Source organism: Trachurus trachurus (genome assembly GCF_905171665.1).
Source record: "Trachurus trachurus genome assembly, chromosome: 21".
Classification (NCBI taxonomy): domain Eukaryota; kingdom Metazoa; phylum Chordata; class Actinopteri; order Carangiformes; family Carangidae; genus Trachurus; species Trachurus trachurus.
In genome coordinates, this window is record NC_139899.1 from 17,303,610 (window position 1) to 17,329,600 (window position 25,991).

General features: G+C 37.4%; 1 protein-coding gene across 3 annotated transcripts; it reads right to left on the reverse strand.

Moving 5' to 3' along the window:
* Positions 1–541: 541 nt before the first annotated feature.
* LOC311005155 (muscleblind-like protein 2a) lies at positions 542–19,283 on the reverse strand. 3 transcript variants are annotated; one of them, XM_083997502.1, is made up of 9 exons: positions 19,050–19,283; positions 14,407–15,067; positions 10,505–10,669; positions 10,184–10,390; positions 9,803–10,057; positions 7,488–7,541; positions 6,601–6,757; positions 5,922–5,957; positions 542–4,068 (listed from the first exon to the last, which is right to left on the reverse strand). In XM_083997502.1, the coding sequence occupies exons 2-9, from the start codon at positions 14,578–14,580 to the stop codon at positions 3,941–3,943; spliced, it is 1,176 nt and encodes a 391-aa protein (XP_083853628.1). In that variant the 5' UTR covers positions 14,581–15,067; positions 19,050–19,283; the 3' UTR covers positions 542–3,940. The 3 variants fall into 3 exon arrangements, with proteins under 3 accessions (XP_083853628.1, XP_083853626.1, XP_083853627.1); XM_083997500.1 differs by lacking the exon at positions 542–4,068 and adding an exon at positions 4,295–5,100; XM_083997501.1 differs by lacking the exons at positions 542–4,068; positions 7,488–7,541 and adding an exon at positions 4,295–5,100.
* Positions 19,284–25,991: the final 6,708 nt, after the last annotated feature.

Below are 25,991 nucleotides of genomic sequence, written 5' to 3' on the forward strand. Positions count from 1 at the left end.
TCCAAGAGGAGGATAATGCGCCGGATGCTGTTGCTATGGTAACCCTGCATTTTGTTGCCGCTGTCCAAATGTAAGAAAGCTGGGATAAAAGAATTGCTCAGCCGTATAATAGATAGAATATTATTTATTGATAAGCTAGATTTAAGCTACGTCTGTTTGCCTTCTGGATAATCATTAGATTTAGGTTACACTGAGCTGATCAATCACTTAGGCTATAATGAAACTCCTCAGCAAACTACCTGGAGCTGATCATTTATCCAGATACATGGAGCATATCAAAAGAAATGATCTGCCTGTCTAACATGTCTATTATGGGAAGGCGTTCAATCCATCTGGGGCTACCTATGGTGGAAATTATTAAACTAAAAAAAAATTAAGAGAAATTATTTCATTCATGAATTGTTTCATTTATAGGATATATATATTTGTTGTTATATAGAATTGTTTCATTTATAGGATATATATATATATATATATATACACACACACATATATATATATATAATGTACAGTACAAAACAAACCACAGAGCTCACAGGAGGGCATTTATTAGACATTTATTTGCAATATTAGATTAGAATTTACAGGAACAGAACTATCCACATGAAATGTTTCATTATGCACAAATAAAATTATTTTCACAAATAAGTTTTTTTCTTGTTGTTTTTTAAATTGGGGAACATTTCTATTCAGGTCAGAGTGGAACCAAATGGCACTGACATGACAGCTTCATCACATGTTTGGTTAATGTGAATATAAACTTTCATAATAGTGAGATAGTCAGTCTTGCATTGTGTGTTTCAGGGTAGTGTTTGAGTGCCTGTAATTTTGAAAGTAAACTAAAAATTAATGTAACAATTTCACAAGATGGTTAAATGAAATTGGTCTTAGTTACTAAACAATATTGGATTTTTATAATTACTGAACAAAAGCAAACTGAGGAACAGATCGAAGATAAGGCAAAGTTCACAAAAAGCATGTATTCTCAGTCGTCTGACAGTTGAGAAAGTGCTTAAGAGAAAAGTTTCCGTCAGTCAGTCGGACCGAACATTCTTACTGTCCGTTAGTGTTTTTGACTGGGTGATCAAAAATGTCAAACAACCTCAACAACGTGCAGGTGTATTCATGACATTCAGGCTTTTTGCTAAAATGTGAAACAAACATTCAGAAATATGCCTTTTAATTGCAACTATTATAAATTAGGGAAATGTTTTATCTATTCAATAGCAACCTAAACAGTGAAAGCAATAAGATAAAGAAAAAAAAAACTTAGTTTTAAACAGTCTGACTTGTAAAAATGTAGCTCACTTTGTGATGGAATATATTTTTGTTGCAAGATGTTGACGTGCAGTGGAAACTACACAAGTAAAACACAAGTTGTTTGTGTTCACCATGGTGTAATACAGTCAATTATCTGTCAGTAGAGTCTAATGTGTTACTGTGAGAAGGAAAAACAATGTAATCACCTACAAAAACAGTCACTGCAACTTCAGATTGCCTCAGCAACAAATCATAACAATCAAACTATTAACCACTTTTCTTTTCTTTTTGTTAAACGTGACCTGTACAATGCACTTTTGTGCATAAAAAGCAATTCTATGGCCTTGGTCATACAGGGGTTTGTTGTCCCTTACAGGTGACAAGGCAGTAACAAGGATGAAATGTTTTTAGCTTCTCTTTGCTCAAACATTTGACCCCTCGACACAGACGGCTTTTCATAGGCTAAAACAACAGATCAAGGCCCTTTGGGGAACCTTCAGCAGAGCTAAAGTCAGCTTAATAAATTACATTCATCATAAAATAGAAGAGAAAATTAAGAACTTTTAACGTGTTTGTAGCTAAAGTTAAACCATATCCTTGTATACTCCATATATTCAATAACATGTTGAAATGTTTACAACAAAAATACACTGTGAAAATGTTAACAAATGCTATATCTCTTGGTGGATTGTCTGAGTTAATCACACACACGTGGACACACATTTTAAAGACATACCAGTCACTTGAAAAGACACAGAAACATGAAGAAGGAAAAATTAAAAATGGGGGAACTAAAACGTATATAAAACGTGTTCAAGAGAACATTACATATATTTAACGTCAGTTTTGATTTTCACGTAACCAGACACAATGGCTTCTCTGTTTGCTCTAAGTTTCAAACAGCGTCAGGTAATTGCATATTGTGGTGTCACTCATACACAACTACACCAAAAATCTATTTCCTCAAATTCTACTTTACTACATAAAGTATTTCACTGCACTTATAACTAATTAGGAGACACTGGAAAAAGCTAAATCGTCTTAAATGTGAAATAAAATAAAATTAAGCTGGATATTCTTTCTTATACATAGTACAAATAAATGTGAGTGAATGTCACATGAATGAAAATTATAAGACTAAATATAAACAGGCAAAAACACAACATACTAATGCACTGACATGGCATTGCTAAACATTTCTTTCCGAACGTGACTTGAGTAGATTTAACTGACTGATTTTTCACACAAAGCCTTTTAAATATGCTTAGATGTCATTGCATGCACAATTCTTTAGGCACTTATAACATTCAAATAATACAGTACTGACAACTGACTGTAACAGCAAGACTAAGTGCACACGTTACTGAACTTGAATTTCATAGGATCACAAGAACTTTAGTTTGAATGAGTCTTAGTATTCCCATACACTTTTACTGAGTTAACTGTAATGGCCATGGAGGCTCGTCTTAAAAACTTACAGTAATTTGTTATATCTTCATGTTGAACCAGGGGCTGGTTTCACTAAGACACTTAAGACTGGTTTGTAATGTGAAGTCATACTCAGCCCACATGGACTTAGAAGTCCATTCGTGACGATTTGTTGGTTATGAACTTTTTTTTTTCCTACAGCTAATGGTAATGGAGTCTAATGTTTCTTCTTTAACAATATTAATTTAGGTTCAGACCATATTTCAATTTGCATCCATTCACATTGAGCATGGTGAATAATTCACCATAATCTGTTTTGAAAAATGAAAATAAACCAATCAGACAAAATCAAAGGTTTAAAATCTAAGCACAGTCAAAGTCTATCTTTGTGAAACCTGCTCCTGAAATGAAGACACACAGATAAATCTTCAAGTCAGCCATCACCTTGACCAATAATAATATCAATAATAATAATAGTTTGAATCACTGTTGCTTTGCTGCCTTTACAAGAAGTAGTAGAAGTATCTGTAGCAAATGAATTAAACAGAACTTTCCCTCGACATATGATGCACACTGTGCAATGCAAAGGCACACCAGGAGGTGGAGCACTGATCCTGTCTTTTGGGGATAACAGGGCAAAGAGCCCAGAGTGTCTACCCCCTCAACGTCCATAAGTCTGCTGTCAATTACGGTTTTCACAAAGTGGAAATTTAAAGTTAAGGTAAGTGCTTTTTTAAGGGTCAACCTAGAATAATTAAATCTGGCACCAACTCGATAAACAATCATTCATGAGAGAAAAAACAAACTTTCTTAGGTTATGTACTGTAAGACATTCAAGAGGGGAAAATAATTTGTTGGTCAATAACCATACTGATAACTCTCAACACCTTCCATTAATATTAACATGCTTATGTCTACAACTGAAAACTGATCTCAGATTAGGTGTGCCGTGTGCGCTCACCTCCCACAATTGCTTGTAAATTACATTTCTGTCTGATTTCCACATGTTTCCTTGTTTAATTTATTCATGTGAATTTGAGTCAGACATCAATACAGAGCATTCAGAGGCTGAATGCACCTCAGACTGTGTCAGAATCGGTTTGGAAATAGAAGGATGTTTTGCACATTACTAAGGATGTATGTTAATTCAAGTGTAAAGTACATACAATTATCTTCTGTGACATTTGTCTATAATCCCAGTAACTCAGTTATGTAATTTATTATTATAGATTAAAGTAATATCTCAGTGATGTTACGTGCATGCAGCTTGTTGTATGTGGTGTGTGGTGTTAACAGAGTATTTACAGAGAGACTGTTTGGGACCTTGAACAGCAGCCATGTGGCACTGACTCCTGCTCCTGGTGGTTACTTGAGGATGATCTGTTTCAGGGGCAGAAGACAGTCAATAAGCAAGCATACATACTGTATGGGTCACATCTGTTACGTTACACGACAAAAAGATCAACTCAAGTTCATCATTACCCAGAAATTATTGTCATAATGGACACAACAATGATAAGATTAAATGAAATGAATACCTGAAAACGTATGACATTGATTGTTATATTCCTTCTAAGTAATAGTTAAATGAACCTTTTGACAGCTGAACATTTACTTCAAAATAAGTTATTCTAAATTTTAATTGCAGCTGAAATCCCCAAGTAATGTTCAGCTGCACAACATGCCTCAAATGGATCCACCAGAGGGAAGACTGAATTAAAACATTAAGTTTTGTATCAGTTCATGACACCAGGCATAAGGAATTAACAGGTGAGTGTAGGAGGTAATATTTTTAAGAGGCTTAAACCCCACCTATCAAAATGTTTTTATTCTGTGGATTGGATTTACCTAAATTATAAAATATAACTCACACACACATCACAATTATTAAAGATTTCTCATGAAATTCCATGTACAAGAAAAACAAACTCACTCACACAAACTGGTTGGGTTCATTTAAATGTTATTTATAATTTACACAACCTTATAATTCTACTGTGTTGCAATAATTTGTTCCCCACCTATTAACACTAGCACTGCATATTGAGTGATGAAACCGACACCGTCATCAAAACCAAAAAAAAAGACATGCAAAAAAACAATGTGTGTTTGCAGATGGACGACCTCTGTAGAAATGTTTGTAATAAGGGAAAGGGGGTGAGATGCAGCCTAGTAGTTCTACAGGTAAATGAAGCTTCATGATAAGCAATGCAAGCAGGGCGACACTACGCTGACGAAGCAACTCCCCTGATGTAAAGATGAAGCACTTCCTCAGAGCTCAAGGATTTATGACAGAAAGCTTTAAAAAGGAGCAAACCTGATTGGCTGATGCTGTTGCTGCGTAGGGGACACTTGTGGCGGGAGTAGTTGCTGCAGAGACAGTAGCAGGCGTAGCACTGTACATCATGGGGACTTTTTCAGGAAGGGAACCATGAAAGCAATGAAAAGGGAGGTGGAGCATTATGGTAACCATAGCAACGTTTCACTCTCTCTCTCTCTCTCTCTCTCTCTCTCTCTCTCTCTCTCTCTCTCTCTCTCTCTCTCTCTCTCTCTCTCTCTCTCTCTCTCTCTCTCTCTCTCTCTCTCTCTCTCTCTCTCTCTCTCTCTCTCTCTCTCACTCTCACTCTCACTCTCTTGCCAGGCAAATATAAAATGAAATTAGCAGCAAGCCATCATTAGGTTAGACCAGCAGATGGCATACGATCACACAGCAAAGCGAGACAGCAGGGGAGAACACAAAAGGACGGCTGATAACAGATAAAATTAGGAAATCTGTCAATAATTTGACATCCCAAAAGAGACAGCATGTACAGCAATGCTAGCAGACGTGATCAAAGTGGTTTTAAAGGATATTTAACAAGATTTAATAGATAGAAAAACATTCAGTATAGTCTTATAAAACGCTGAGGTAAATCTCAGGGATGCTGATCAAATTTCCTAATCCATGATGCATGGCAATTCCACAAACAAAATCCACCAAAATGCTTCAATTTTGTATCCTGTGCTTTGGCTATTTGAAGTAATGCTACAAGCAGTTATATACCAAATTCTCAAGATAACTGAGAATGTTTATAGAGAAACAAAATCTCATTATATAAGGGGAATCCTAACAGTGAGATCCTGATGAAAGCTTTTGTTTTCCTGTGCTGCTCATACAAACACAGTAATTACACTACAGTGATCTCCACTGATTATGAGGCATTGTGTAAAAAAAAATTGAGCAAGGCACCTACCAACGCTGTTCCCAGGAGTCATGCAGAAGACAGAACCTGTGTGATGATCAAAATGAAAGAGAGGATGTATTTAGTATGATTGAAACATGTGAAGAGGATAAGAACTGATGTAACATATTTAGTGCATGTACACAAAAAAAACACCCATAGCATTACCTCATTAACGTTTTCAGAAAGATGCAGATTAAGTCAAACTGAGTAACAAAAAAAATCTCAGAGAAAAGTAAATGGCAGAGGAGAGCTCTCTCTGAGTTGGTGTGACCGACTGGCCTAAGCTACTCGGTTACTAAGTTAGCATTAGCTTGTCAGCAACAGCTGTTCACTAATAAGTGCTGTTTATGAGTGTTCACTGCATCACAAGGAATCTGACCCCACCTATTTTGCTTAGATGAGCGACTGTGGGGGAGAGCCATTGTTAACATAATGAGTAACAACTGAGCCATTGTTAATATTATGAGTAACAACTGTGCTTTGTATGACAATGCAAAATGTCTGCTGTGAAAAGGTCTACCGTCAAAATCTTCAGGAAAAGGATTAAGAGTTAGTTCATTTTTGGAGGCTCAGATGTGATAGACCACTTTGTGAGCAGAGTCATTCTGGCACGGGCAGCTGCCAAGTTGGTGAGTGATTCAACTACTTTTAAGTGGAAGATTGTATACATAACAAGTTTAAAGACAACCTGTGGGATAAAACGCTGCAGTGGGCTGGTGCAGCTGTGCATTGGCCAGAGCCTGGTGGTAGTGCAAAAAACTGGGGTTGAGGAAAGAGCTGGTCCAGCCGCTCTTCTCTAGAGCCTGTCTCTTTGGTAGGGGTTGCAAGATGCTGTGGGGAAAGCCCTGGAAAGTGAGAGGGGAAAAGGTAAAACACCAAATCTCCCCAGAGTTCTCCTTTCTTGGTTCATCTGTATTTTACACACTTTTAATATTGAATATTCATGACTACAGCTAGACAAATACACAATAAAGGTGACTGCTATCACATGATTGAAAAAAAAAAGTAAGCACAGTTGTAGAATACAGATATGAATGGAATAATGTATTCACAAAAAATTTAACAAATATCTGTTAACTTAAAGGGGCTATTTGTAAGTTTTCTCTGCCTCTGAACATGGTTTCTTGCGTGAAGTGGGTGGTGGTGGTCACTTTTTAAAAGCCGCTGACATCATTGCATTTATGATCCAAGACGTTAAAATACAGACTGTATTACTCAGCAATGCTACTTCTTCAGGACGCACTATGGGGACTGTGTACTGGGAAGTGATAACTGGGCCAGGGCTTGCTGGTTTGTAAAACTTCTCAGACATCAGTGTTGCTTTCCACAGCTGGAGACAGCTCTTTGCTTGTCATACTAAACCATTTCTGCTCGACTAATAATAACAGCTGTTAATACTAATGTTGGCTAGGTAGCAAAAGTAAAACTTACAAATAGCTCCTTTAAGCACTTGAAGATACTGATGTTAACTGTGTACACAAACGCTATATGAGACTTGAAGCCACAGTGACAAAAAAAATTAAAAGTTTTCACAGTACAATTAATAGCTACATGCAAAGCAAAAGGTGAAAATACCAGGTCTACAGTTGCCTCGAGGGGTCGCTTCATTGCTTTGGCAGTCGACTGAGTCTTTTAATAGCAGGCAGCGAGCACATGATGGCAGTGGGCCAATGGGATTCAAGCGTATTAACATACAGGTAACAGCAAGCAGAGGTGCGTCATGGGGGACAGCATTGTGGATAGGTGAGAAGGGGAAAACAAAACAAAATAATCTGAATGTAGTATACCACATAAAACACAATATACATGCGCAGTAACCAAAAGAACTGATTGAAGGAAATGTTGATTTAAGATTCCTGAATTAGTAGTTCAACATAATCAGTAGGGTGGCAACCAAGATTTACAATGATATGGTACACTCCTGTACACCCTTAACATTGTACATTGATCACCTTGTTATTATTGCTTGATCAGAGTTTTTCATTATAATCAATAAAAGTTAGCACTACTGTGATGCACAGCAAGCGCAGAACTTTTCATGTTAAATGAAATATGACTTGGTTTTGTGGGAAAAGCAACATCACCAGTTGAAAAAGAAACATGTAGTGTCATAAAAGCAAATAATTTGGAGCTCCTTTTATAACACATGATCATTTTTTGGGTGGATTGGCAGATGCTTCCTCTATATTTACTTTCAATAAAAAAAAAAACATACATGGAAAACAGATGTGTTTTTCAAGTATAGCTATGTTTCCCAATTGTGTGAAATAAAACCTAAATCTGAAACTATAAAAATTGATGTTCATAATAAAAAGATACAGATGGTCTATGGATGGCAGAAGGAGCAGAATACTTTATCCTATATAAAATCAGGGAAAGTTATTATACCATTTTTTTTTTTTTTTACCTAAAATGTACATAACATGATTTTGTTCTTTTGTTCACTTTTCCATGCACACAGTAATTGCAAAACTTAGTCATCAAATGATTAATAGTGTACAGTTTAGCAAACATCAGTTAACTGCCATGTCATATTAGTCCAGTCATTTTATGAGAAAAGGTTAAACAAATTGCAACAGAAGCAAACTCAACTGATTTTGTATCCTCAGCATGTCCTGAGTGAGGGAAAAAAAGCCCCAAAGAATCCCATTAGGGGAAAGTTTAGAAAAACACCCAAACATATCCCATTAATACGCATATAAAACATTTTTTTCACATGAATAGGGTAAAATTTCTAACCTTTAGATATCTCCATGAAAATTACTGAGTTGATTACTTACATTAAGACAAACAAAAAATGTATTACAAGTTTTTTGAAATTCTTTGTTAACATGAGCAAATGTGCATAAATGTGTATAAATGTGCATAAATTGCACCGTTTTGACAGCACATGTATATATGAAGTTGCTGTGGTGGTACCGGCATGAAAATTGGAGTGAGTTGACTCCATCGGTCAACCGACAAGTTGACCACTTTAAATTTCAAGATGACTGTAAAATCCCCTGATTCGCACAAACTGAAATACGCTGCTATGGCCGCGTTTTGGTTGATTTTTCAAGACAGCCACATCCTTAGTAGAGCAGGTATGACATGAGCCAACAGTGCATAATCCAATTACATATGGCTAATTTGCATACATACAGCACCTGATCTAAACATTGGGTAGAGCAGGTGAAAATGTCTTGTTCAATCTTGTTAACATATTACAGTAAAAAAAACTTAAGGAATGGAACCAATTTAGGCCCATGAGTATTAATAGAGACGGAGCATGTCATACCTGCTCTACTAAGGATGTGGCTGTCTTGAAAAATTGCAGTCATCTTGAAATTTAAAGTGGTCAACTTGTCGGTTGACCGATGGAGTCAACTCATTCCAATTTTCATGCCGGTACCACCACAGCAACTTCATATACATGTGCCGTCAAAACGGTGCAATTTATGCACATTTATACACATTTATGCACATTTGCTCATGTTAACAAAGAATTTCAAAAAACTTGTAATACATTTTTTGTTTGTCTTAATGTAAGTAATCAACTCAGTAATTTTCATGGAGATATCTAAAGGTTAAAAATTTTACCCTATTCACGTGAAAACATTTTTTTATATGCGTATAAATGGGATATGTTTGGGTGTTTTTCGAAACTTTCCCCTAATGGGATTCTTCGGGGCTTTTTTTCCCTCACTCAGGACATGCTGAGGATACAAAATCAGTTGAGTTTGCTTCTGTTGCAATTTGTTTAACGTTGACCCCTTTTTTGGCCTAAAATTACTGGACTATATGTATCTGGTGCATATGCTAATATAGTAGATCTTTCAATAGGTCTGATTAAAGGCAAAATGTTTGAAAAGTAAATATAATTTGTAAGAAGTAAAAAGGTTGTGTCTTACCATGGCTGCAGCTGCGGCCTGGGCTGTGATGGCTGTCTGACTGACTTGTTGTTGACTGGATTTGATTTTGGCCTGCAAGTGTGCAGGTGGGTGAAAATACTTGCACTTCTCCCTGGAGCAGCGGCTCTTGATATAGTCCATGCAAACGGTGACAGTGTTATCAGTGGTGTCAATCATCGGACTGTCACTGGGGTGAGCAAAGCGGCAATCTGTCTCCCCTCTCGCACAGTTTCCCCGCTGAAATTCACGACAAACCTGTGGAAGAGCAATTATAAAGACAGCTCGAGGAATTCAGCTCTGAGTATTTGGTCAAATGATCCTCGCCTGCATAAGCACTGATATCTTATTTATGTTAAATAGTTTCTTGTGGTGCATGACTACCTCTAGTTTGTCCGAACGCTGCAGCTTCTGTGAAGGAGAAGAAGAGGAGGAGGAAGAAGAGGAGGAGGAGGTCTGGACCGTGACCGGTGGGCTCCCAGGAACAAGGACCGGGGTGCTCTGGATGATGTCTGATGGGACGAGGCTCATTCCGTGGCTCAAGGGTGTCATGTATGAACCATAACCGAGACCAGTATTCGTTCCAAGTCCCTGTGTAAACAGGACAAGCTGACTTTGATATAAAATGACATATTTTACAAGTGAGACGAGCACCTTTATGTAACGCAAGGAACTAATGGCTAGGATTCACGATGTGGATCTTACCACTTGCTGCAGACTGGGGCCAGGCATCACAAGTTGCATCTGCTGGGCGAGTACGGCTGCTGCAGTCTTCTGCTGGATGAGATTGTTGCGCCCATTTATCTCCAACTGGGTTTTTAAGTGCGAAGGCGGATGAAGATATTTGCAGTTTTCTCTTGAGCATCGGCCCTGTATTCAAAGAAATAAAGAAATGAAAAAAGGCATAGAGAACAGTCAGTATTGCAGACAGTCAATCATCAATATGACAATACAATATATAACATATCATGGTCATCAGATCAAAGGTATACTAGCGTAAGTCTTGTTTTTGTCAATGTCCTGTTACAATGCCCAACAGCATTTTAATAGGACGGAAGACGATTTAGCAAATAAAGATTACACCAGTACTATGAGAGCTGAGAAGACATTAATTTAATTTTTAAATAAAACACAATTTAAAGCCTTTTATTTTGCATTGTGGTGCTTTTCTTTTTCTTTTCTTTTTTACTATGCTACATAAAAGACACATCATTTTTATATTGGTGGTGATACAGCTTCTGACATAAGTAGTGTGCTGCAGAGGGAGCCAATATAAATCAAATTGACCGTACTGTAAAAGGTGTGATGGAAGATGAGTCCGTTATTAATACACACTGCTCTCTTTATGGCTGAAGTGTAGCAATTATGAGAGAAATCAAGACCGAGCTGACTGGCTACATTAGACACCCCTGAGGTTGCTAGCTGCGAGAATCTAGTGATGGTTTCCTTTATTGTTCAACAGTCTGATTATTAGGCACGAGTAGCCTACTACATTACTAGCTCCTTACAGGCTTATAAACAAGCGCATACCAATATAGTTTCTGCCAATCAAGCATCTGTATTATTCTAATAAGAGGTGAGATTCTTTTGCCCAACATATTCAAATCTTTCTCCCAAAGCTTAATTCTTTTCAGTGAATATTAATGTTGGTTTATCTCTCTAATATTTCATTCCTCTTTATGAATTGTTGAAATACAGTGTAAAAAGAAATCATTTCTGGGGTTTACAATTACACTTTTAATGTGCTCACATTCCAAGGATGGAGAAGCTGTTGCTTACTGTGCTTTGACAGTGTTTAGCTTGCTCTTAGTAGTAATATACATCTCGGCTGATCCGATCACAAGTGCACAGCTATAAGTATGTCAGTTCACAGCTGGTATTAAAATGTGTCGCCAGATGTGTCTCCAAATGACCACACAAACGATCAGATCTCACTTGCCTGCCCTTTATGTACATGAACATGTATGAGTTGTTGTTAGCTTGTCTGAGAGTGACAGACAGGTCAGGTATCAATGTGTCTGTGAGGGATGGATTGACAGAGAGAGAGGCAGAATTTGAGTGAAAAGCTCTTCATGAGATAGTAAAGTAGTAAAACTATTTTGGTTAATTGTGAAGGCGTGGTAGCCAGGGCTAGTTAGATTGAGGACGTCAGTGGAGTTCGCAACTGTGCTTTGAGCTGTCCACTTTTGATCAGATCACAGAGACAGATGCGAGTAGTGGTTTTTATTAAAGAAATCTCAGTATCCATGGCTGCTACTGTGGAAGTTTAGTGCTAGAAACTGCTGATTGACAAACCAATTCACTGACCTCTCCAACATCTACTGTAAAATACTCCTGAGAGAAAGCCACAAAAAGCAAGTCTGCTTAAAAATGACTGTTTTTATAGAGGAAGAGACGACATGCTTCGCTTGTGGCTTCCCTTCTCAAAATGACTTTATTTGAAGGCATGGGGAACTAATCACAACACCAACGCATGTGCATTCTTTGCTATAACAAAGTTAACTCTGTTAGGAGCTTTTAGTGAATGGCCAGAGACCTGTGACTCGAATATATCACATGGCAACAAAATGCCGTCAGCAGAAAAGCTAAAACAGATAAGGAAGAGATAAACATTTGTTTAGAAAGGTTGCTATTAGTCTTTTCATAAACAAGGACTAAGGGTGAATACTTAGTTGTCATAGAGTTGGTAGCAGCTGAGCCGACAGAACAACAGAAGAGATGTCAGTAACAGATATTTAATAACTCCTTAGACAAAAGCCTATTCATAAAGAAGAGCTGTGACATCAACACATGACTGCAACAGCTACACATTTCCTTGCTGACCTCTTCTTCCCATCCTCACAACAGACTGTAATTCTAAGTTCAGACTTTATCCCAGCAAAAATAATGGTCGTTTTATTAAGTCTAAAATTTAGTCTGCTAATGTTCTTGGATGCTGCAAAATGTAATGAATTCACTGAGAGGTCAGTTGACAGAAAAATAATCAGAAACTATTTAAATAATTGATCAAATCACTTTAGCAGTAGAATGTCAAATGTTCTCCATTTGCAGCTCATAATTTGTGAGATCTGCTGCTTTGATTTGTCTTACATGGTAGGAAATGGGATAAGTTGGATCATGTTGCCTTGGACTTGATTTTCTTGAGAACCATCCCATGAACTACATTTATCAGGGCTAAATTCCAAATCAATGCAGTGCATGGCACCACCAAGCAGTAACATACTGCAGATGTCTGACCTAAACATGTCTGTTGTGAATCCCATTATGATCACAACTTTCACACTAAACAAGAAATGGTCGTGACAGAGTTTCATTGTTCCAACAGACAAAGCTGTTTCTTAACATAGGAAAGTCACCGAGGTTCTACTGTTAGCGGGTGTTTGTCATTAATGACAGGCGTGAAGGATCTACCATGGAAACTGGTCTCAGACTTTTCGATCCCAGTGTACACTGACAAACTAATTTAACTTGGATCAAAACAATCTACTTATTTGAGACAACTTGTAGCCAATAACAATATCTGCATTGGAAGTGGTTAAGAAAACAAAGATTAGCACTGCAGTTTTGATTAATGTGGAGATGTAGTTTACTGTTGACATGACATAATTGATTTTCATTGGTTTTGACCAATGGATGTAGGCAAGGTGTATTTTCCAGAGGGCATTTGAGTTTCTGATCACAAAAGGTTTTAGAGTTTAGAGGTAACTCAGACTAACACTTCCCATGATTAACGTCTGTAATGACCTAGCACTTACCCTTAAGCCTAAGCTCATTTCCTCTCCTTGATAACCTACTTCACAATATTCAAGATGGACAATTACTGTTGTTTTTAGATAAAGGAATAAGGCTGCTACTTTGTGTTAATACTTCCCAGCCCTTGACCACCAGGGCACAGACAAGCTGCGTATAAACTGCCTACAGTGAGGAGATAAGACGATGACTCAACATGAGAATAATCCTGGGGGCAAAGCTGTATTGTGTTGTGATAGTGAATGTGTGAGAGTGGATTAAGTCAACCCTGGCCTCACACAGAGCAACAGAGCAAACAGGAGAATAAACTGGCTGAAATCCGACTGGCTGCCAGACGTAATCTCAGAAAATATAGGTGGAGTATTATCTGTCAGATATTTTACTGTTTTTGGAAATATGATTGGAGTTATATCACCCAGACTTTTTTTTTTTACCTAAACTAATCAGGCAAATGTTGAGTTTGACTTCATTTGTGACCCCTGGTAAATTCTTTGAATGGGACTTGGTAGGTAGTGGTAGATGTAGACACGAACAATGTTTAATTGTTCAATGTGATGAGCTAACTAGATGGGCTTAAAACTCATCGTGTACTGAGAGAACCAGCAATTTGAGCCGTTTTAAAACTGCAAAAACCTTTAAGGAAAGTAAAAGGGGTTTTAAAATAAATGTGAAAAGGGATTTCTGAAACATATCTGACACAACACAAAAGAGAAACTACTCACTGAAGGACACAACATGGAAAATTACTCTTCATTTCATGGGAGTTTCCTTCCCCTTTACACATGGGCAAAATGTTCTTATATTCAGTAAAGGATCATTAAACTGTCACAGATATTACTGTATGCAATATTTCTTACCTTCAGTGAGTCAAAGCAGGCAATAACTCTACCATTTTCGACTTGGCAGCTCTTCGGTGGATGAGCGAATTTGCATTCCTCATCCCTACGAGAACAGTTTCCCCGCTGAAACTGTCGACAGACTTCCAGAGTCAGCCATTTTGTGTCTCTTACTGAGGAAATATTCAACGCCATGTCCAAAGGTTTTAACCATACATTAAATTCTAAAACTTAATCTTATTGTCGCGTGCCTCATGAACTAAAATCTGTAGCTAGACTGTAGATACAAGGTCCTCTTCTAAGACAGGCGGATGAGTCCTCCATCAGCTGGAGGCGAAAGATCTGACAGCTGAGAAAAACTTGTAAATGTAAGTTTTTGTTTGTCTTTTTCTTGGTCAAGTGAAATCGTATATTCCACAAACGATGGTGACAAGTGAGGGAAATCTAATGCAGGCTTGTCAGTGTAGTCATTCTCAAGTAATTCATCTCCGTCCTCTTATTCTCTTATGCTGTGGTTCTACTTTAACATCATTTTGGCGCTGATGTTGTGCGAAAGTCTTGCGGCTGAGGTATCCCGTGTTGGTGCTCTAGTCTGGCCTTAAAAAAAAGCAGAGACAGGCCAGTTCACATGGACCAGCTTCAAGTCGGGGATATCTTCTCAAAGGCACTTTCTATTGTTGATCTGAAAGACAAAAATGTGTAAATTCATGACTTTGTTTTCAAATGCACATCAAAATTACAGTACCATTGGTTCGCAGTTCTCACATTTAGACATAATTATTTCTCAACACTCATGGCTGATGTCATGGAAAGAAAGCAAACAGGATCAAACAACAAATCTGTAAAATTAATGTTTGTGATGTCAGACTCTCAGGAGACAAACCCAATTTCATAGTTTGAAACGAACCTGTCCATGTAACTTGTTATTGTATCTAAAATCATTCGCTAACTAACACTATATCTGCAACAACTACTTTTTTCAACCAATTACTGATTGACAAAATTAATTAAGTCTTTTGATCTGTTTTCAAGCAAAAATATTCCTGGTTCCAGCATCTTAAATGTCAGACTTTGCTGCTTTTGTCTCTTTTATATCATTGTAAACTGAATGCATTTGAGTTTTCGTACTGCCAGTCACAAAACAAAACATCTGAAGACTTCATTTTGAACACATTATAGCAGTTTGTATACGAGGAAATTCACTGAATCGAGAAAACATCTTCCATATCAGTCAATAATTGAAAAATACTGTCAACAAGACAAGACGATCAAAAAAACAGCAGTAACAACAATAACAAACTAAGACCTTGAACATGATTGACACTAAATACATTTCAGAGAGGAGAGAACTTTAGTACCATCATAGCCTGATGAAAAAGCTACCAAACTAAGATTCTGTGTCTTGGAGACAAACAATAGTCTATGTCAAAGTCTTCTTATTCGTTTCAGTGAGACCACTGTGCTGCACAGCAAGAGACGCAATGCAAGCACTATGGCTTAAAAAAGAGCATAGATAAGAACTTGGAAGCCCCCTCGCCCTTAATACTGGTAAGATATTACAAATTCCTTCTGTTGGCCAAGAAAGCATGCCAGACACAAGACACATGCCAGATAATATTGTCAGATCTCCACAGTTCACTGTACAGTGCATGAGCAAAGTTCTGCTGTTAAAAGACCATCAGCCTGCCAGCAGAGGACTTAATAACTTATTTATCAGTCGCAATGGAACGTGAATAGAGACTGAATTAACATATCCTAATTTTCTTCTCGGAAAGTCATACATTTTTGTCCAAAACAAATAATCTGACCCCTCTACAAAGTCTGAATTTAACTAAATAAACTGCTGCCACCATCATGCAGTTTCACTTTAGTGTAAACAATGACACAAATCACTTTAATCATTCAGCCAAACATTGATAATTCAATTTAATTCAGTGTTCCACATGTGATTAAAGCCACCATAAATCACCTTTATCCAGCCTATTAGTTGCTCACAGTAGCTAAGTGGTAGAGGATACAGACGTTCAGTATTGTGACTGAACTTTCTGAACTTTGTAAAATGTAACTGCACCACTTGGTCTGCACATAAGTCCAATATAAAATATAAAAAACCTCTCTAGGCCCAGTTCTTCTGTAAAATCATTAGCATGATAGAAACACACAGCCACAGTTGTTGTGCTAGCTGGGGATGTGTAACTGGGTGGTGTCATGGTAATCAATATATCTATTACAGTACATGAGCTCAAAATCCATAACACCATAAGAACTGGGTTAGGCTACATGTCTAACATTCAGTTCCATCAGCATAAAGATTACAAATCCAAACTACATTTAATTTTTTTCATAAATTTCATTGTCTTTTTTCTCTCCATTCTCTACAGTCTACTTATAAATACATGTTACTCTCCATATATTCACATGAATACTTGATGCCAGATTCCTAGCCAGACATGTTAACGCTACACCAAAGGGAAGAAAGACAAAACTCAAACACACAGTGTTGAGCGTTAAACATACGACAGAATAGTCCGACCTGTACACCAAGTGGTGAAACACACAGGAAGTTGCTGAGCAAACAGAAAAGGTGGTTAACCCACGAGCTGAATAAATCTGTGTGAAGCTAAAAAGTTGCTCCACTGGTAGTAATTAACAAAGCCTACACACGTACAAAAACTCAACTGGCACAGCTTTGGAATAAAAACTGCTGCTATCGACCCAGATCCTGTACTGTAACAGCCTCTGCATGCTACCCCACGGCATACTGCAGCAAATTCCTTTAGGCACAAGTCAGGAAACAGAGAAAGAAAACCTACCTCTCGCGTCATGCAGCACTAAAGAACTTCTGTCCCAGACCGAGAATCTAGGATACAGCTACAACTTTTCAGAAGCTAAATTGTGAAAATGTTGACAACAAGAATCCTTTTTATCCTCAACTCCATCCAGAAGATTCAGTCACAAAAGATTTTCTTTCCACAACAGTAAAAGCACACTGCCTCTGTAACTCTGGCTGAAGCGTTTCCAGCTATGTTTCCAGCCACCCCCTTCCTGCCTGGGTGCCGGCCTCTGGAAAGATCCTCCCAGTCAGACATCGGCCAATAGAAACCCAGAATCCAGTATACTGTGTGAAAACAGGCTGCACAGCTTGGAGAAAGACTTTGCTGAGTTGACTCTTAAGTTATGAATAAAATATGATATTGAAATTGAAAAAGATGTATAGAAACATAAAGGTTCACATTGACATCTAGCTACATCTTAGTATTATTATTATGTTTATTAAAACGTTTTGTTTTTCTAAATTCAGCACAGTGGATGACTTGCTGCAATGCCTCCTTTATGTTGTGAGGTGTAAAGCATTTTGAGTACTGTAGAAGCTGAATACACTGGAAACCAGAGAATGTAAGTTGTGTATGCCAGATTATGGACACTACACCCCTACAACAACTCTGCATGTGCAGTAATATCTCTTAACTTCAACACTTGAAGGAAGGATAGAAGAAAACATCATCATCATCATCAATATCAACCTTTATTCAACCAGGCAAAATTACTAAGAAAACATAGGCTTCTTATTTAAACAACGGCCTGGTAGCTAAGGGGCAGGAGGGCAGGACACAAAATAACATCAGTAGCAATACACAAACAGCTAAAACAACATAGTAATAATAATACTACATACGTACTACTATTAGTAAATAATAGTAACAGTAACTAATGTAACTCCTACGAAATACTGTATTAAAACACAAATTTGACGCACGCTTACTTGAGTATTTTCCTTTCATACCAATTTCTGCTCCGCTACATTTCAGAGGGATACAGTGGAATATCCTATAACTCCACTGCATTTATCTGATGACTCTATAAAGCATGATGTTCTTTTACAGATTAAATAACTGGCTGTAAAAACAAACAAACAATACTATTATGCAACTGATAGAAAATGAAATGGCAGCTGCTTTTATAATTGTTATGTAAAAAATGTCAGTGAAGATTTGTTTCCTTTCCTCACTGGTGTGGACAGAACAGACAGGGGGACTGTCACTTTTGGCTCTGGGTAATTGTGATGGCATTTCTCCTTTCTTTTTTCTTCTGACTTTTTATAAACCAAACAATCAATTGATTAATATAGCACACAATCCATCATTTTAATAATCCTACATTGCAGTTATACATATTAGTAAAAGTATTATTTAAAGGCTGTACACTTGCATTAATAATACAAATCTAAGGATATAGGCTACATTAATATACCAGTCATGAGGACATCTTTCTTCATTGAGTACTTTCACTTTTCATACAGGACTTTTACTTGTAACGTTAATGAAGTATTGTTACAGTGTTATAATAGTATTTGTAGTAAAGTAAAAGGTACTTAATACTCCCCCACCCCACCCCTCCACCCCCCAGTGTTAATAAACTGCGACAGTCACCCTACCTGACAGTGTAGCATCACATTATCCTGCTTGCACAGTTTGTTACTTCGAAGGAATGCTTTCGTCTCTGTTTTGCTTTCTCATCTCGGCTACTTCAGCTAGCTAACCACAACCACACAGCTGGCAGGCTAACTGCACCGCTGTCATGGGCTGACATATTACAGTACGTTCACATTAACATTTATTAGCTTACGTTAGCATCGCTGTTAGCAGAGGAGTCCACCTGCTTACCTCATCATCCCGAAGGATACGGCGATCACGCACCAGCTCGGTCAGACGACACGGCAGCACAACTGAACTAACGAAAACAAGGTGACGAGTGCTCAAGAGAGGTCTGGTCAACAACCCATGTTGTTTTTACTCTGCTGTAGGAATTAAAGCTTGTTATTCCGTGTACGCGCCTGACGTCGTTTCTTCTTTACTTTATGGCACTGCACAGATTTAAGCAACAAGCGTCTAACAGCTTACTGTATAACCGTCAGTTTGATGTGATGAGCAGGGGTTTCCCGGGGTGCGCTGAGTATCTTTTCACTGCCAAGAATTAAATATTTGACAACAAATAATGAGATATATAACGACCTATCGATGATATACTTAACTAATATTCACAATTACTTCGAAAGTTTAAGTTATCGCCAAAAAAGGGTTTGATTTTGCGTTTCTATCTAGTATCTCCCCCCCTTTACGGACTCAAAGTGGTATGGTCTACACGAATGCCAGTAGGCTAAAAGGGCAAGGGTTTGCTTGTTACCAAGGGAACAGCAATAAAACCATGTTAGATTTTCTGGATTAGTTTAATGACAACACGCTTTCACACACACACACAAGCATTAAATTGACCAGTAAAAAAAAACATGACAAAAGCAGCGTTAAGTCAAAAGTCTGTCTAATCATTTGCATCCTAAATAATAAAATAGCCCGTGTGGCCTAAGAGTTTTCTATACACCCTAGTCATTATAATGTAAAATTAAATTAAAAACCAATAGACTTAGCCTATATAATAAGTATAACAATAAAAGGCACAATAGCCTAGCATCACAGGTCTGCTCAAGGTCAAATGAGATGGATGCTAACCCCTAACCCTATAGTCAAGATAAGACAGGGAGCTATTTATTTATTCATTTAGCCTATTCATTTATTTTTTAAGTTTGCAGACTTGTGTGGAGTCTTGTGCCTCCCTTGTATGGCTAGCTGTTTCCCTCCCTTATCATTCATTTTGTAGTCAGTAGGAAGATATTTCTACATAGTAGCAATACATTATCAGAGCAAACAATCAACTAGCTGTGATTAACACAGTGATCATAGGTGAAAACATCACAAAAAATGGAATTCAACTGATTTTTTTTTATGGCATATTGTAAATGTTTATTTGAGGAAAATGTTTAGTTAAGTCATTTAGTAGCCTAGATTAAATTAGACATTTTTTGTTAATACAAAAAAAAAATATCAAAAACCAGAACATTTATTTTATTCCATTACTTGTCATGAAAATCATTTGGACTCTGTTAGAATTCATTAAGCACACATATCTGAATTATACCTGGCTACACTTGGTATAAATAATTTATGTTTATTTTATGTTTGTGTATGGTGGCTACTTTGGATGATAGATTTATCTGATCTGTCACACTGACATCTCTTCAACTAACTGCAGACTTGGCATCAAGCGCCACATACAGAGGTCACCCTATGGGTCCCTTTGGAGGAAATGTCACTGTCACAGTGAGTCAGATAACAACAAGAGAATACAGAAATCCCTGCTTTCATTCCTCTGACCTGAATAGCCTACTGTTTGTTATTCACATATTTGGTTATTTTCTCTTTTTAGTATTATATGGTTGGTGTCTTTAAACATAGGATCTCTCTTAATCCAAAGTCTTCACCTCCGGTTCAGGTTTAATTTTCAGCATGAATTCTTGTGCATCACTGCACACATGGAAAATCCTTACTTGATGTGCCTCTCTAAAAACATTTAGCCTATATATTGTTGCAAAAAAAAAAAAAACTTATAATAATTATTCAAATTCTAAAACTTTAGTTCAGCAGCATTATGTAATTGTTGAGAGCAACACTCCCACCTAGTGGTAAAAAATTGCAAATGAATCAAACGAGTGTGTTTTTTGTTGTTGTTATGTTTATCTAGGAAGCAGGGTTATTTCCACTTCATTTACCTCGGTTTATTCGTGCCATAAAAGTGTCACATGCAATACCTGGAAAGTCTTATGTGGTCGTTATAAGAATTACCCATTTGACTAATCAGTGGAGGCAATAAAGCAGTGCAATTCCCGCTTATAGCCGCTAGATGTCAGTGTTCCCTAAAATATAGTGTCAAAATTCACAGGGCCCACGGGCCTCAACATGAAGGAAACTGTTGGCCTAAGGAAACCCATCAGTGAGGTATTAGGTTTGTGTTGCAAGCTGTATCATGAAGGGTATCCACTGTGGCCAAATGGATGACCTGCATGTTAAAAATGAGAATCAATACACCTTAGTATTCATTCCAGTAACTTCTGCTTGTACTATTCTCTACTGTGGCAGAAGATCTGTTTCACTGGGACAGCTCAGCCCAAGAAATCAAAAGCAAAGCACAGTACGTTTATTTTGGTTGAAATATAGTTAAGTTAGACAAGGATACTGTCTTTTTCAAACCCTGCTATCAAAGATAACTTGACTGTGTCTGAATCTGATCAAATGCTGTTGTTGTATTTGTTCCATTTTGTAAACATTTTGTTTAATAATTGTATTTAACATAACTCGGGAGAAGTCTCATATTCCTGTCTGCACAAAGTGTAGTGTTGCAATATGCAATCACTGTTAATGATACGTTCCAAATGTGCTGAAACTTATTTCATTCTGTCAGAATCTGAATCTGAATCTGTGTTATCAGGCTCCAGATTTTTGTGCTGACAATAAAAGCTCGGAAAGTAGAGCACTGTCTTCAAGCATTGCTGCATTTTTCTTTTTTCTTTTCTTTGTTATTTTTAAAATCAAGTTATTACACACATCCTACGGTTCAACATGGAAGATAATACAGTCATACCATCTGGGAGGAAATAACTTGCTGCAGTCGTTGGCTGAAATGCTGAGTTAGCCATCCATCCATACTGTACAACCTGAGGCGAAGCATAAGGTTGTGTGAGCCAGTAGATACAGAGTAATGTAAAGTGTGTCTTGGAAAACACAAGGTTATCTCAACATAAGCACTGAGGCACTTCGTTTTAATGGTAAAGAGGAGTAAATGTACTTACCCTATAATATTGTGTCACTTATTAACACTGCCTCAGTGATCTCCTCACCGTAACATAATCAGCTCATTGCATTTCACTGTTTTTCAGGGTTAAAGTAGGCTACCATGACACGTTTTACTTATATACAGTGAATGTGTCCTTGCTCAGAGTAAATGTCTGCTAGTATTTGAGCTGAAGTGGATGTTAGAGATGAATATCTAGATAGAATAATGAACTTTGAGGAGCAATGTTTTTTTCTGAATCTGAACATTTTATTTAAATAAAGACATAGGTGAATTACATTCTATATAGGTAATCATGCAGTAAAATGTTATAATATTAGAGTAATAATAGACGGGTGTCCTCCCTATGTCTTTCAGTCACTGATAATCAGACATAGCAGATTGCTCTATCTTGATTAAATGTCAACAAACTCCGGTAGGCTACAGCATGTGTGCATTTGCTTTTCAAAATGAACTGTCTGGTTGAGAAAATGAAGGCAACACGCAGTCTGACGTCATGACCATTCAATGCATTTATTTCTGATATCTTGAGCAGAATTCACTCATTTTTTCAGGTCTAACAAGAAAGAGGGCAGATTAAATATTATACGCCAAAAGGCTTTTAGACTGTTCATTTCATCACAAGACTTTGAACACGTACATAGAAATTCTTACACTAAGAAAGCTCTCCTCCATGATCACTGAGGTGTTGGTAATATTTTCCATCAGGCAAAGCCATTCGTTAGCAACAGTTGAAATCATATGAATAAATAAATAAATAAATGAAGTACAGATAAATCAGATTTACAGAGAAATGCGCTTTCATGGTGTGGCAGTACAAATTCATTGAAATGCACCTTTAACAAAGTGGCATGTCACACTCCTCTGGGAATGGCAGTTTTTAATTTCAAGTGAAAATCCATGTTGGCTTTCACATTATTTACACCATAATCTCAGGGTTTTCACTTCTCAAATTTGGGAGTAGTTTGAAAAGTCTGTTACGAAGCAGATTTGCTTTGCTGAAGCAAATATTTAGAAATCACTGAAATAAGAAGCCTATATTTTAATAACACACTCGTTTTTTCCAGTAGCTCAGACATGGAGGAAGCAGCGAGAGCAGAAAGTGACATCTGTAACTGGGAAACAGACCCTGGAACATCTTATTCGTGAGCTGAAGAGATCTCACCCCTTAAAAGTGAGTTTTCTATTTACAAATTGTTGATTATGCTGAGGCAATGAATGCACAGTTAATGACTTTAGTCTCTGATAATTCAGTGATCACACACGCACACACAAACACACACACACACACACACACACACACACACACACACACACACACACACACACACACACACACACACACACATATATGGTAAACTTAAATTAAATGAAGCACATTTACAACGCTAGAAGAAGTGTTTCATTAGTGTTTCATTAATAGCTGTACGGCACTTCTACTGCTCATGCAGTGCTCATGCCATCTGTCACTGGAGAACATTGTAATTCCTACAGCTTGTCACACAGCAGTGAAGCATGTCGGTTTATTAAAAGACATTTCCAAAATAAACGGCCTTTTGGCAATTTCCATTTTAAAATGAAATCTCCCGTGCTCCAGTAGCAATAGAATTAGCAGTAAATGCAGCGAAGGCTATATGTGAATGTGACTATATGAGTTCGCAGATTCATTTTTGTCTATGTAATAGGAACAATATAACAATGAGCAGTCATTTTCACTAGAAGGAAAAGCATGAGCGTTACTAATAATATAATAATGGCACCCCTGCTCTCTGACCCTCTGGCCAGGCTGCCAATCAAATGCAGTGGTTGTAAGTGATTAGGTACATTTATTTAACTGCTTACCGGTATGTAGTATTTTAAACTGCTTGTTCTTCACTTGAGTATTTGTATTTTATGCCACTTTATATTTCTTCTCAACTACATTTTGGGGGGATTTTACTTTTTAGCACACTACATTTCTTTGACAGATTTACTAGTTTCATCTAAGACTGTACATAAATCACACGATAATTTCATAATACTTGGTTGAGATAAACCAGTGGTTTATGATTCGACACAAGAAAAAGTGGGATTCTTTTCTATGCTTCAGATTTCCAAAATATGTCATCAGTTTAAACTCACTCCACCCTACTCCAATAAAATGTTAATAATATAGTTTACAGTGACCTGTCAATCATTGAGCCAATTATACTGCACAAAACTGCTCTTACTTTGATATTTAAAGCTTCATGACAATACTTAAGTACATTTAGGGCAATACTTTTCCTTGAACAAAGTATTTATCCATTGTATGAGTGCTGAGTTGACCACTTCTTCCACCACCATCAAATCTTATTAAAGGACACCCACACAATCCTGATGATGTGAGTATTTTGAAGGTTAAAAATTCTCCATAGACATTAAAATTGTCATTATATAAAATGCATTTAATATAATTGGATGTTGTTAACAATGATGGTTCATCAGCATATAACCAACATTTGACTACTGTCAAATAAATGTAGCCTATTGAAATTGAAAGCACTGCATTTCCCTTTGTAATGTAGTTACAACACAAAAGTTAAACATTTCATTGTAAAACAATATATTGCAATTTACCCATCTGAGGTTGAATCAGATCTTGTCAGCCTGCTGTTTCACTGCTCCATCCCAAATAGCTGCATGAACACGTCTCTAATTTACACGCAGACTGATTCAGTATTGAGAGCTGCAGCCGATCGCTTCACTTGAAACACTTGATCGAGTGTTATCAACGTGCTATACGCCTTGTCTTTGTTTTCACCGCATCCATCCACACACTCACTGAGCTCACGCAGACAGAAGTGCACCACTGTAGCTCAGACAATCACAACTGTATTCATTCAACTCATTCACTGTGCCAATGGATGAATCACTTAAACAGAACAAAACACAGGTGGTTTATGGTGGCCCTGGGAGCTCTTTGCACTAGAGCTGAAGAAAACACATGCAAATACACAAATTCAGCAAATATCTTCATCGATTTGACAACAGAGGTATTTCCTGGGGGAACTAAAAAGTGATGAACCTGTCTGGTTGTTGTTTAAATCGTGACTTCTGGAGTTAAAAGCATTGAAAAACAAGCACATCCCAGCAGGTTCATCTCTTTTTTTTCTTTTCACGTTATTTTTTGCTTTTATTCCAGAGGGAGAGAGGATGATATTGAACAAAGGGCCACAGGTTGGACTCAAACTCATAGAGCTGCTGGATTACACTTTTGTTATTGTGTGTTTTTTATTTATTTAATTTTTTTTTTCGCATTACTTGGAAACAAATTGATTAATATATCATCTGAATTTGCAGCTTTGTCATTATTTGCATGTGCTTTCTAAAGTTGCAGTGGGTTGAGCCCTCAGGGCCACCATAAGTGGTTCTTTAAATGAGACAAAACTGTGCCATCTGAGGTATTTTTAATACGTCACTGCAATGAGAAATTACTGTTAGAGCAGCAGCCTTGTTAGACTTCAGTGTTGACATTTACTGAACATTTAATTTGATAAGAATGGATTTTGAGTGAATATGAGATAACAGGCGTAAAACACATCACTGATGTTTATTTAACCAGATAAAAGCAAGCCCTCTGTCATCCTCACAGATTGGTGGGCTGATTGGATTGGAGGGACTGGAAGCTATCAGGCAGAATAAATGACAGACGTGTTTCATTTCACGACTATCTGCTTTGAGGCTGGTCTTTGTAGAGCTGGCACTGTGCTGGCAATAGAGCGCTCTGGTTGGCCACAGTGCAGTGGCCGTCAGCTCTACAAACATGTAAAAGCAGCCAGTGTGACGGGGAGGAGCATGAGAACTGAATGCTGATCATCTCATTTACAGTCAAGCCACATGCGAGCCTCACTGACACATTTCATCACTTGTAGGCTACTATTTACCAACTTTAAAAAAAATCC